At 37.6% G+C, this 14839-nt stretch overlaps 1 protein-coding gene across 1 annotated transcript in view; it reads left to right on the forward strand.

Annotated features, from left to right (window-relative positions):
• Depdc5 (DEP domain containing 5, GATOR1 subcomplex subunit) overlaps positions 1-14839 on the forward strand; it is a 145455-nt gene that overhangs the window by 6071 nt on the left and 124545 nt on the right. The window contains 3 exon segments of the mRNA XM_047561008.1: positions 197-280; positions 3414-3463; positions 13321-13390. Coding sequence (XP_047416964.1) covers positions 197-280; positions 3414-3463; positions 13321-13390 — 204 coding nt within the window.

Genomic DNA, 14839 nt, shown 5'->3' on the forward strand with positions numbered 1-14839 from the left:
GATCTATTGGAGACTTTTCTGTACTTAACTGCCTTTGGTGTATAAAATTCTTTTTGTCAGGATTTTGCTATTTAGAATGATCTTTCAGTAGTTTTCTTTCTTGCAAAAGTTTTTTTCCAAGGTGAGTGGGCATTATCTTATGATTATAAAGTGTGGCAAAGTAATGCAGAGAGGTATGTTTGATTATTCCTTTTAGGATGTGACCCTTGACCTAGTGGAATTAACTTTTAAGGATCAATACATTGGCCGAGGGGATATGTGGCGACTAAAGAAAAGTTTGGTAAGATGTGATTTAAAAAAAAAAAAAAAAAAGCCTCTTACTTTTTCCATTATATAAATAATTCTTCATCATAGAGATTTATAAGATATACTAGGGAGAAGAATATAAAATCATTTCTGCTTCTAGCATATGCAGATAATTACTGTAAACATCTTGTCATATGCTCTTCAATTCTCTTTGTGGTTGTTTTGAGCTTTGTTTTTGTTTATTGTTACAGATGTTTACTTTGTATTTTAGGTTTGAATGGGAAATTGTAGAACTAGGTCTTATGGATTCCAGGTTGTACTGCTCTTTGCTGTACCTGTCTCCCATCATCCTTATTTATTTATTTTTGTGGTGCTAGGGATTGAACCCAGGACCTTGTGCATGCTAGGCAAGTTCTCTACCACTAAGCTACACCCCTAGGCCCCCTTTTTTCTTGTTTTGAATCCAGGGGCACTTTACCACTGAGCTATACCCATAGTCATTTTTCTTTTGAGACAGGATGTCAGTAAATTGCTGAGGTTGGCCTTGAACTTGATCCTCCTGCCTCAGCCTTCCCAATAGTTGGAATTACAGGCCTGCAGCACCACTCCAGGCCCTATTTATATATTTATTTTGGACTGGGGATTGAACCCAGGGGTGCTTTACCAGTGAGCTGTGTCTACAGCCCTTTTTATTTTGAGATAGGGTCTCACTAAGTTGCTTTGGGCCTTTCTAAGTTGCTGAGCCTGGTCTGAAACTTGCAATCCTCCTGCCTTGGTGCCCTCCTGCTGAGTTGCTGGATTACAGGCATGTGCCACTGTGCCTGGCTCCTATTTATTTATTTATTTTTGTGGTGCTAGGTATTGAACCCAAGGCCTTAACACAGACTAGGCAAGCACCCTACCACTGAGCTACATTCCTCACCCTTATTTATTTATTTATTTGGTACTGGGGATTGAACCCACGGGCACTTAACTACTGAGTCACATCCTTAGCCCTTTTTTATATATTATTTAGAGACAGGATTTCGCTGAGTTGTTTGGGCCACCTTAAGTTGGCTAACTTTGAGCTCAAGAGCCTCCTGCCTCAGCCTTTTGAGCCACTGGGATTACCATAGTGCCATAGTGCCCAACCAATTTTTAATTAACCTTTTCTGCTTAAAATGACCAGGTCATCAAAATTGTGACTGGTTATTGAACACTCCCCTTATGCAGTTTTGTGTACTATGAAATGACAAATATAAGTAGAATTTCCATGCAGTGTGTACTTTTGGGAAGAAAAGTCTTTGGAATGGAAGTTTCCATTTCCTAAAATAAGAGATAAAGTGAGAAATAGGAATGGCGGTGTGGCTCAGTCATAAAGAGTATTGCCTAGCATTCTTGAGGCACTGAGTTCAATACCTAGCACTACCAAAAAGAGAGTGGCTCTGGGGGCTCTGAGGCAGGAGGATTATGAGTTCAAAGCCATCCTCAGCAACAGTGAGGTGCTAAGCAACTCATTGAGACTCTGTCTCTAAATAAAATGCAGAATAGGGCTGGGGTTATGGCTCAGTGGTTGAGTATCCTGGGTTCGAACCTTGGTACAAATAAAAAGAGAGAGAGGAGAGAAAGAGAAAGTGACAAACTGTGCAGTATTTAATTAATTAATTAACTTGTGGTACTAGGGACTGAACTGAGGGTTGCTCTACCACTGAGCTATATCACCAGCCCTTTTTATTTTTATTTTGAGACAGGGATCTGGCTCAGTTGTTGAAGTTGACCTTGAGATTTTCCTGCCTCAGCCTCTTGAGTTCCTGGGAACTCCATAGGCATGTTCCAGGGTATCTCTCAGTTGTACTGTATATAAATGAATGTATAGTTGGGTGCTGTGCATGCCTGTAATCTTAATCTTAGTGATTTGAGAGGCTGAGGCAGCAGGATCCCAAGTACACTGTCAACCTGGACAACTTAGCTGGAGACTGTCTCAAAATTAAAAATAAAAAGTGCCAGACCTGTAGCTCAGTGTCTGAGTACCTGTGGGCTCAAACCTCTGAACCTCAAAACACAACAACAACAAAATGATTTAAATGTAGATATTTGTGTAAACATGTGTGAAGTATATGTGTCAAACTGACCACTTATTATAACCTGGTCTTTAATATTGCCTATACTTTTGTCTATAAGTGCTAACTTTTTTTTTTTTTTTAATTTAAACTTGGTTGCTTTGTTTTACACTTAAAAAAAAATGTTTTTTAGTTGTAGATGTACACAATACTTTTATTTTATTTATTTATTTTTTTTGTGGTGCTGAGGATCAATCCCAGTGCCTCACATGTGCTAGGCGAGTGCTCTACCGCTGAGCCACAACCCCAGCCCCTGTTTTGTACTTTTATAATTCAGAAAATGCTTTACAGTATCTGCTTTTCCTGTATTGAACATCAGGACTTTATGGTAAGACAATGAAATTTTATCACATCAGTTAGGTATACTACAAACAAAAGTTTCATCTACAAACAGAACTCTTTAATCAAGAGTATTTTATCTGGATGTGGTGACACATGCTTGTAATCCGAGCTACTCAGGAACTGAGACGAGAGAATTGCAAGTTTGAGGCCAACCTCAATAATTTAGCAAGGCCCTATGCAACTTAGCAAGACCCATCTTAGAATAAAAAATATAAAGGACTGCAGTTAAGCGTGATTTCAATCCCCAGTGCAACAACAACGACAAAACATTTTAGGGTTTGGGGATGTAGCTCAGTGGTAGAGGCTTGCCTAGAATGCTTGAAACCTTGGGTTCAATCTCCAGCACCACTAATAATTAAAACTAAATAAAACAAATGAGTCCTGTAAGTAATGCATCTCATTTATAAAAAATTGAAAACATTTTACAAAATATATGCTCTGATACACATCTGAATTTATCTCATAATTAGACTTTAAAGGGCATTTAAAAAAAGAAAGAACCCCAACATATTCAACAGTGAGTAGCCTAGCAGAATAATGCTGGTGCATACTTGACAAACTCTTAAACATCTATTATTATACTTGTGACAACATGGTGTCCTGTGGGGTAAATCTATTCCATGTTGATTACACTTTGAGTTGTTAGGAAAGATTTAAAAGCCAGGAGACCTTATTTGTGGCATTTCATGGCCTTGACAGGTTGAATTTCTTTCTCTCTTCCCTTAGGTCAGCACATGTGCCTATATCACCCAGAAGGTGGAATTTGCTGGCATCAGGTAGGTATTACATCACTCCTGACCTACCAACTAGTAAACAGAAGTAGGTTCTAATGCAAGAACAGGGGTACATAAGGTACTTGAGGCATTTTATTACCCATGTAATAAAATACAAAAGAACTTAAAACTTTAGATTGTAACATAAACAACAGAAGGCATAGGGCTGGGGATATGGCTCAGTTGGTAGAGTGCCTGCCTTGCAAGCATAAGGCCCTGGGTTCAGTCCCCAGCACCACAAAAAAAGAAAAAGGTATGATAGTAGTTTTAAGATTAAGTGGAAGAAGTTGCTGAAGCCCTGGTATTCTGTAGCAAAGGATTTACAGACTTATATATTATATTAGATTTGGAAAAAAATCTTAGATCCATATCTGTTTATCTGCCTATATTATCATTATTATTTTTTGGTACCAGGAATTGAATCCAGGATATATTCCAGTCCTTTTTAATATTTGTTTAGAGACAGGTCTTGTTGAGTGCTGAGGCTTTCTTTGAACATGATATTCTCTTGCCTTAGCCTCCAAACCACTGGGATTATAGGCTTGCACCACCATACCCATCCTTAGATGAATATATTTAAGCAAACTTCATTTTACAGATTAGGAAATAGGTTTGGAGACATACAGTGACTAGAATAGTAGTTCCTGATTTGTTGCCTTTTTTTTTTTTAATTTTGAATTTTTTTTTTAATTGTAAACAAATGGGATACATGCTGTTTCTCTATTTGTACATGGAGTCAAGGCATACCATTTGTGTAATCATAAATTTACATAGGGTAATGTTGTTTGATTCATTCTGTTATTTTTTTTTTCCCTTCCCCCCCACCCCTCCCACCCCTCTTTTCCCTCTATACAGTCCTTTCTTCCTCCATTCTTACCACCCTCCTTATCCCTAACCCTAAACCTAACCCTAACCCTAACGCTAATCCCTCCCACCCCCCATTATATGTTCTCATCCGCTTATCAGCGAGATCATTCGTCCTTTGGTTTTTTGAGATTGGCTTATCTCACTTAGCATGATATTCTCCAATTTCATCCATTTGCCTGCAAATGCCATAATATTATCGTTCTTCATGGCAGAGTAATATTCCATTGTGTATATATATATATATAAAACACAGTTTCTTTATCCATTCATCAATTGAAGGACATCTAGGTTGGTTCCACAATCTGGCTATGGTGAATTGAGCAGCAATGAACATTGATGTGGCTGTATCTCTGTAGTATGCTGATTTTAAGTCCTTTGGGTATAGGCCAAGGAGTGGGATAGCTGGGTCAAATGATTGGTCCATTCCAAACTTTCTGAGGAATCTCCACACTGCTTTCCAGAGTGGCTGCACTAATTTGCAACTCCACCAGCAATGTATGAGTGTACCTTTTTCCCCACATCCTCGCCAACACCTATTATTGCTTGTGTTCTTGATAATCGCCATTCTAATTGGGGTGAGATGGAATCTTAGGGTAGTTTTGATTTGCATTTCTCTTATTACTAAAGATGTTGAACATTTTTTCATATATCTGTTGATTGCTTTTAGATCTTCTTCTGTGAAGTGTCTGTTCATTTCCTTAGCCCATTTGTTGATTGGGTTATTTGTATTCTGGTGTAGAGTTTTTTGAGTTCTTTATATATTCGAAATTAGCGCTCTATCTGAAGTATGAGTGGCAAAGATATTCTCCCACTCTGTAGGCTCTCTCTTCACATTACTGATAGTTTCCTTTGCTGAGAGAAAGCTAGTTTGAATCTATCCCAGTTATTGATTCTTGCTTTTATTTCTTGTGCTATGGGAGTCCTGTTAAGGAAGTTTGATCCTAAGTCAACAAGTTGAAGATTTGGACCTACTTTTTCTTCTATAAGATGCAGGGTCTCTGGTCTGATTCCAAGGTCCTTGATCCATTTTGAGTTGAGTTTTGTGCAGGGTGAGAGATAGGGGTTTAGTGAATTCAGTAAAGTAGCAGGTTACAAGATCAATGCTCATAAATCCAATGTATTTTTATACATAAGTGATGAATCTTCAGAAAGAGAAATTAGGAAAACTACCCCATTCACAATAGCATTGAAAAAAATAAAATACTTGGGAATCAATCTAACCAAAGAGGTGAAAGACCTCTACAATGAGAACTACAAAACACTAAAGAAAGAAATTAAAAAAACCTTAGAAGATGGAAAGATCTCCCATGTTCTTGGATAGGAAGAATTAATATTGTCAAAATGGCCATACTACCTAAAGTGCTATACAGATTCAATGCAATTCCAATTAAAATCCCAATGATGTACCTTACAGAAATAGAGCAAGCAATTATGAAATTCATCTGGAAGAATAAAAAACCCAGAATAGCTAAAGCAATCCTCAGTAGAAAGAGCAAAGCAGGGAGTATCGCGATACCAGATCTTCAACTCTATTACAAAGCAATAGTAACAAAAACGGCATGGTATTGGTACCAAAATAGACAGGTAGATCAATGGTATAGAATAGAGGACATGGACACAAACCCAAATAAATACAATTTTCTCATACTAGACAAAGGGGCCAAAAATATGCAATGGAGAAAAGATAGCCTCTTCAACAAATGGTGCTGGGAAAACTGGAAAACCATATGCAACAGATTTGTTGCCTTTTTAAGTATATTGCTGTGCTCTAGGTTTGTCAAAATTATTTCTATATTTCAATTTGTAATGAAAATAAAAAAGTGGTCTTTTTGAAATCCTCCTCTTTTTTTTTGGCAGTACTAGAGATTGAACCCAGAGCCTTATGCTAGGCAAATGCTCTGCCATGACTACACCCACAACCCTGAAATTCCTTTTAAATGCAAAAAGTACATCATGCATGTAGTACAAGAATTCAGATGGTATAAAAGTGCATAGTGGAATATAAATCTACTGCAGATGAAAACTGTATCTTTTCTAAAATTCACTATGTATATACAAGTATATTTATGTCTGTTCGACTCACTTGTAGTGATGCTAAGATTGATCAGTGGGCTTTGATAGTACAGTCTCGTGCCCCATTATAAAACTCCCTAACCAACTTTTATTTTATTTTTTATTTTTTTAGTTGTAGATGGGCATAATACCTTTGTTTTATTTATTTTTATGTGGGGCTAAGGATTGAATCTAGTGCTTCACACATGCTAGGCAAGGTCTTTACCACTGAGCTACAACTGCAGACCCCCTAACCAACTTTTCACCTAATGGTTTCATCCACTGATGATTGTTGCAAGATGGTGATTTTCTTTCTTTTTCTTTTGTTTTTGGTACTGGAGATTGAACCAGGAGCACTTAACTACTGAGCCATAACCTCAACCCATTTTATTTTCTATTTTGAGACAGGGTCTTTCTAAGTTGCTTGGGGCCTCACTAAGTTGCTGAGGCTGACCTTCAACTTGTGATCCTCCTGCCTTAGCCTCCTGAGTTGCTGTGATTATAGGTGTGTGCCACTGAGACTGATAAGATGGTGATTTCCTAATTTAGTCATTCCTTCCATAGCCAGCACCCTTTTGTAAGGAACGTTTCATGATCAACCAGGGATATTGATTCATCTGAAATACTGATCCTGAAAGGAAAAAAGGATAAAGGACTCATTTCTTTTTCCCCCCAAAAAGGTTGCTTTTAAAGTTGTCAGAGGGTCAGAATTCTTTTTAAAAATCCAAGCAACTAAACATAACCCAGAAAACAACTAAGTATCTAAGAGAACAACACATGCAACCTAGATTCATGCCTTCGATATAAACTAGTCTCTGGTGGATGGTGGAATCAGAATTTAGGCATTCTGGATCTATTCCTACAGTGTCAGGCATTAGTCATCACTGTGATCAGTATTTAGGGTGATGTTGAGCAAATCAGGTCAAATCTGCATTTCCACATCTGCAAAATGGAATGGTTGGTTTAGAATCTATTTCCCTCAAGGTAATACTTTCCTGAAAATGTTTTAGACTTTTTAGTTCTATGTGTGCCACATAGATCTTAGGTTTCTGTTATATAGTATGTGTGCATTTTAAATATTTAAGCATGTAAAAACCATTCTTAGTTGTGGTCCATACAAAAACAGGATATGAGGGCTGGGGCTATAGCTCAGTGGCAGAGTACTTGCCTAGCATATGTGAGGCACTGGGTTCAATCCTTAGCACCACATTGAAAAATAAACAGACATGCTGTCCATCTACAACTGCAAACAAACAAACAAAAACAACAATAACAGCAACAACAAAACAGGATATGGGCTTGATTTGTCCTGCAGGCTATCTATAGTTTGCTGAGCCCTGGTTTGGAAGCCCTCTCAGAGTGAATGGGGGCACACTTCAGTGATAATGCACCTACCAAGCATGCATGAAGCCCTGAGTTCAATCCCCAATAGTGCAAAAGTAAAACAACCCTTTCAGATTCCTTATGTTTTTTTTTCCTCTTCTTTTTATTTTTTGGGTGTGGGTATTGGGTTTAAAGCCTTATGCTTGCTAGGTAAGAGTTCTGTCACTGGCCTACATCCCCAGGCCTTTTTTTTTTTTTTTTTTTTTTTTTTTGAAGTAGGATCTTGCTAAGTTGCTGAGACTGGCCTTGAACTTATGGTCCTCCTACCTTAGCCTGTGGAGTTGCTGGGATAATAGTCATGTACCATCATGCCCAGCTACTATGTATACTATTTTGTGTTCTTTTATCCACTTAAAAGCATATAAATATTTCTTATGAAATTAGAACACCTAGTAAGCATTATTGCAATAATTCCATGATATTTTGTTTTATGGACACAGCATAATTTATTTATTTATTTATTTAAAAAAATTTTTAGATGTTGATAGGCCTTTATTTTATTCATTTAATTATATATGGTGCTGAGGATCAAACCCAGTGCTTTACACATGCTAGGCGAGCGCTCCACCTCTGAGCCACAACCCCAACCCTAATTTATTTAATTAATATGCCACTGTTGAACATTTTTACTTCTTCAGAGGTATGTAATGTAAGTGACTGTCCAATGACCATACTTTGTTAGTTTAACTTTTTGTTCCCAGAATGATGAAACTCGGTTGTAAAAGAGGTGAATATCATTGATTCCCAACAGCTCACTGATAGAAAAGGGAGGGAAGTGATCTGGTCAAGCTTATGGAACTAATTCCCTCCAGTCTCTTCATCCTGATCTAGGGCTTGGTGATGTGCCATTGTGCCTCTTTGTGGGAAGTCATCTGTGTTATTTTGTTGTGTCCTGGGGGATATGGATTTCATACTTGCATTTGCCAGTGGCATTTTTCTCTTTTGAACTGGTAGAAAAGAGTACTGCCTCATGGTTATTCTTGGCTTCAATTGGATAAGGACAAATTAAGACCAAGGAGTACAAATCCGCATTGTATTTTCTGTATGTATACATGTGTTAATAAAGGACTATTTCCCTCTGGGCATGTTGGTGCATGCCCAGTGAATTGGGAGGCAGAGGCAGGAGGATCACAGTTTGAGGCCAACCTGGGCAACTTAATGAGACCCTGTCTCAAAATAAAAAGGAGCAAGGAAAGTAGCTTAGTAGTAGAACACTCTCCTGATTCAACCCCATTACCATCAAAACCAACCAACCAACAAAAAAAACAAAAACAAAAACAAAAACAAAAAATCCCCTACAAATCACTGTCCACAGTGATAATAACTTTTCTAATTTACCAGGTCCTCTCATTATTGGTATGCCATTTAATATTCCTAAGAGCTCTAGAAGAGGGAAGAGGCAAGATTCTTATTAACCACATTTACTGAATTTTAAAAACTAAGGTTCAGAAAAGATTGTGGCTTGATCCCTAATAGGAAGTGAAAATGCAGGAATCTAAGCGCAAATTCTTTGTTTTTTTTTTTGGGTGCTGGGGATCGAACCCAGGGCCTTGTGCTTACAAGGCAAGCACTCTACTGACTGAGCTATCTCCCCAGCCCCAAATTCTTTGTTTTTCTTTATTTTTATTTTTCTTTATTTTTTATTTTAATTTATTTTTAGTGTAAACAAATGGGATACATGTTGTTTCTGTTTGTACATGGAGTAACAGCATACCATTTTCGTAATCATACATTTACATAGGGTAATGATGTTTGATTCATTCTGTTATTTTTTCCTCACCCCCCATCTCTCCCACCCATCTTTTCCCTCTATACAGTCCCTCCTTCCTCCATTCTTGCCCCCCCCTCCAACTCCTCATTATGTATCATCATCCGCTTATGAGTGAGATCATTTGCTTTTTGGATTTTTGAGATTGGCTTATCTCACTTAGCATGATATTCTCCAATTTCATCCATTTGCCTGCAAATGCCATAATTTTATTTTTCTTTATAGCTGAGTAATATTCCATTGTATATATATACCACAGTTTCTTTATCCATTCATCTATTGAAGGACATCTAGGTTGGTTCCACAGTCTGGCTATTGTGAATTGAGCAGCTATGAACATTAATGTGGCTGTATCTCTGTAGTATGCTGATTTTAAGTCCTTTAGGTATAGGCCGAGGAGTGTGATAGCTGGGTCAAATGGTGGGTCCATTCCAAACTTTCTGAGGAATCCCCACACTACTTTCCAGAGTGGCTGCACTAATTTGCAACTCCACCAGCAATGTATGAGTGTACCTTTTTCCCCACATCCTCGCCAACACCTATTGTTGCTTGTATTCTTGATAATCGCCATTCTAATTTGGGTGAGATGGAATCTTAGGGTAGTTTTGATTTGCATTTCTCTTATTACTAAAGATGTTGAACATTTTTTCATATATCTGTTGATTGCTTTTAGATCTTCTGTGAAGTGTCTGTTCATTTCCTTAGCCCATTTGTTGATTGGGTTATTTGTATTCTTGGTGTAGAGTTTTTTGAGTTCTTTATATATATTCTGGAAATTAGCGCTCTATCTGAAGTATGAGTGGCAAAGATATTCTCCCACTCTGTAGGCTCTCTCTTCACATTACTGATAGTTTCCTTTGCTGAGAGAAAGCTATTTAGTTTGAATCTATCCCAGTTGTTGAATCTTGCTTTTATTTCTTGTGCTTTGGGAGTCCTGTTAAGGAAGTTTGATCCTAAGTCAACAAGTTGAAGATTTGGACCTACTTTTTCTTCTATAAGATGCAGCGTCTCTGGTCTGATTTCAAGGTCCTTGATCCATTGTGAGTTGAGTTTTTTGCAGGGTGAGAGATAGGGGTTTAGTTTCATTCTGTTGCATATGGATTTCCAGTTTTCCCAGCACCATTTGTTGAAGAGGCTATCTTTTCTCCATTGCATATTTTTGGCACCTTTGTCTAGAATGAGAAAATTGTATTTATTTGGGTTTGTGTCTGTGTCCTCTATTCTGTACCATTGATCTACCTGTCTGTTTTGGTGCCAATACCATGCCGTTTTTGTTAATTCTTTATTTTTTAAAAAATTTTTTAAAGTTGTGAATGGGCCTTTATTTTACTTACTTATATATGGTGCTGAGAATCGAAACTAGTGCCCCACACATGCTAGGCAAGTGCTCTGCCCTGGAGGTACATTCCCAGCCCTAAGCCTGAATTCTTTAACACTGCTTTGCGTATACATTCTTAGAGAAGTTGGTAAGTTAGTTCTGTAAATGAGCTTGTTTTAGAGATCCCATCGATGTGGTGTTTGCTAGCTTGTATGTAGAGTGCTTCTTCTAATAAAACTCACACAGAATGTGGAATCGAAATTGTACAGGGTGAGGTATCTCTATTTGTGTATGTGTGGTACTGGGGATTAAACCCAGGGACACTTTACCACTGCGCTACATGTCCAGCCCTTCTTATTTATTATAAAATAGGGTCTTGCTAAATTATTGAGGCTCTTGCTTAATTGCTGAGGCTGACCTCAAATTTGGGATTCTCTTGCCTCAGCCTCTTGAGATTCTGGGATTACAGGCATGCACTACTATGCCTGGCCAGTTTGAGTATCTCTTATCTGAAATGTTTGGGGTTAGAAATATTTCAGAAACTGAATTTTTTCAGATTTTGGAATACTTGCATTTACATAATGAGATATCTTGGAGCTGGGACCCCAGTGCAAACACGGAATTCATTTATGTTTCATGTTTACTTTCTATACATAGCTTGAGGTAATTTTTATATATATATATATTTTTTTTTGGCCCTGGAGATTGAAACCAGGTTCTTTTTTTTTTGCGGTGCTGGGGATCGAACCCAGGGCTTTGTGCTTGCAAAGCAAGCACTCTACTGACTGAGCTGTCTCCCCAGCCCTGAAACCAGGTTCTTATGCTTACTCTGCCGCTAAACTATACCCACAACCGCAATTTTACACAGTGCTTTTGGTGTGCTTGTCTTTTGACTCTGACCCATATCATAATGAGGTCTATGGAATTTTCCACTGTGGCATCATGTTGACATTCAATTTGGATTGTGGAGAATTTTAGATTTTGGGTTTTTTAGGTTAAGGATGCTCAACCTGTAATATTAAAGAAATAGTAGCCCCGTCTCAGGTCAGGCTTATTGCACTTGACCATTCACAGACATAATTGGGCAATAGTGTACTAAGAGACTTTTTGTTTTAGGACCCTTAGCATCATGTTGAAAACCACAGGCCTGGTCCAACCTTCTCATTTTACAAATACAAGAGAGGCTCAGAGAGGTTGATTGAGAGTGTCCAACATTTTCCTGGGTAGTCTCAGTTATGATCGTTTCTGTTATGACTCATGGCACATAGCATTGTCTTGGCTTTTATTTTATTTATATATATATATATATTTATATATATATATAAATAAAATAATGTACACATGTGTGTGTGTACATATATATGTGTGTGATTTTTTTTTTTTCTGGGAATTGAACCATGACCTTGCATATGATAAGAGCATGTTGTAATATTCCTCTAGGCCCATTTCTTCCTTTCTTATGAGGATTGATTTCTTAGATTGGGCAGTTGAGGACATTGGGAGAAAGAGTGAGATTGGTAGAAAAGAAAGGCTTGAGTGATTGATTGAGGGATGATTACAAGGTTCTCAGATATCTCTCCAAGATAGCATTTTATGTTAATATTTGCTATTGTCATAGTGCTTTCTTACAAGAGTAACCCCTAGTACTCTTAATTGAATACTTCCTTATCCTAGTTTCCCACATCATCTGGTTTAATTCTCAGAACAGCTCTAGAAGATAGGTATCATTGTCTTATTTTATACAATCAGAACATTGATCCTTCCAGAGTTCCCCATGGTCATTCAACTAATATATGGCACTTACTGCTGGGATTCCTCCCTTGATTAGTTTCTCCCCAGGTTGGTCAAGTCTTTTTACTCTGTTATCCATTTTGTGCCCTTAAATTTTTTCAGAGGAAAAAAGTTGGAAAAACGTAATACTAAATTGCTATTAAAATTTTTCAACAGAACCAGACTCCCTGTGGTACTGAGCATTGAATCTGGGGTGCTCTACCACTGCGCTACATCTGCAGACCCTTTTATTTTTTGGGACAGGGTCTTGCAAAGTTGCCAAGACAGGCCTCAAATTTGTAATCCTCCTGGTTTAGCTGTACAAGTAGATGAGATAACAAGTGTGCACTATCTTGCCAAACACACCTGGAGCTTCTTAATGTTTTATGTGACATGGTTTCTTTTGAGATTTGACCAAAACTAGATAATCTTGCATTTCAGAAGGTTATGGATTCCTTGAAGCTCCTTCTTTCCTAGAACTGTAAATTATCTATGAACTCCCAGATTAAGAGCTCATGTTTTATGTATTCATTGCACTATGAAAATGTTTTATGTTGTGTAATCTGTTCATGGAATTCTTTTTGGAAGTGTGTAATTGATCAAGTCATTTGGCTTTAAGTATTAGAGTAGAGCTAGCTTCCTGAAGTTCCTATTTCTCTCGATTTAAGACTTATAATAATTTATGTTTGTCTTTCCTTTCAGAGCACAGGCTGGTGAGCTGTGGGTCAAGAATGAGAAGGTCATGTGTGGTTATATCAGTGAAGATACCAGGGTAAGATTTATAAAAAGTTTTTTTGGTTTTATTTCCATAGTATTATGTCTAAGTACTAAAATCAATAAAACAAAGAAAAAAAAATCTCCTAATTGCTATTGTTTTCCTTTTTTTTTTTCTTTAATTTTTTTTAGATGTTGATAGACCTTTATTTTACTCATTTATTTATATGTGGTCCTGAGGATCGAACCACTGCCTCACATATGCTAGGCAAGTGCTCTACTACTGAGCCACAACCCCAGCCTGTTGTTTGCCTTTATGGAAGTAGAATCAGAGTGCTCTGCAACTCTGATGTTTACAGTTGCATCTCTCCAGGTTGGGGTGGTTCTTTGTTTTTTTTTCTTCCAAATCAGTCTATTTAATAGTCAACATAGAGATATGGTGTCTAGTCTGCAGGATTCTGTGTTCACTGTACATAGCAAAATGAAACTCAGTGGAAGATCATGTCATAAACATGAAGCTCAGAGACCTTTGCAAATGAATTCCCTTCTGTGGGTCTCTGCTGTGGTGGGAAGAATTCAAATTGAACTGCTGGGGGTATTACTCATGCTAATCAAACTGTCTCAATTAGGAGTGATTTTTCTCCCCAGGAGTCTTTTGGCAATGGCTAGATTTATTTGGTTGGTATAACAGAGGCATTTTGCAATTGTCATCCAGTGAGGATACTGCTAAGTATGCTAAATATATAGGACAGGCCTCCAAATAAAGAATTACCTGGCCCAAATGTCAGTAATGTTGTGGGGACTGTCTTGTGCATTTTGGTGTGTTTAACAGTATACCTGGCTTCTGCTCACAAGATGCCAGTTTCACCCTTTAATCCCCACCCTACAAATCATGACACCCAGATACGTCTTCAGACAGTACCAGATCCCCTGAGGGGCAAATCACAACGGGGTAAGAATCAGTGTCTTGGACTGGGTATATAGCTTAGTTGGTAGAGTGCTTGTTTTGCATGCACAAGGCCCTGGGTTCAATCCCCAGCACCACAAACAAACAAAAACACACACACACAAAAGGAATTCAGTGTCTTCACAGGTAACTGCCATCTGAATTTCATTTTTAAATTTTCCTGTCATTTACTTAGTGTTAGTAAATATATAGTTTACCTAAGTAATATATTATTTGTTTATTTATTTATTTATTTATTTTTTGCGGTACCAGGGATCGAACTCAGGGCCTTGTGCTTGCGAGGCAAGCACTCTACCAGCTGAGCCATCTCCCCAGCCCTGTTTAGTTATTTTTGAGCTTTACTAAAATGCAATGAAAATGTATGTAGTCTTACAGATAGTTTTTTTTTTTTGTGTACTCAATACTATATTTAATTAAATTAATTAATGTTTTTTTGAGTACTGGAGATTTAAATAAGAGTTGTTTTACCACTGAGCTATTCCCCTAGCCCATTTTATTTCATTTTGAAACAGAGTCTAAGTTGTTCAGGGTCTCATTATG

This window comes from Sciurus carolinensis, chromosome 8, assembly GCF_902686445.1.
Source record: "Sciurus carolinensis chromosome 8, mSciCar1.2, whole genome shotgun sequence".
NCBI lineage: Eukaryota > Metazoa > Chordata > Mammalia > Rodentia > Sciuridae > Sciurus > Sciurus carolinensis.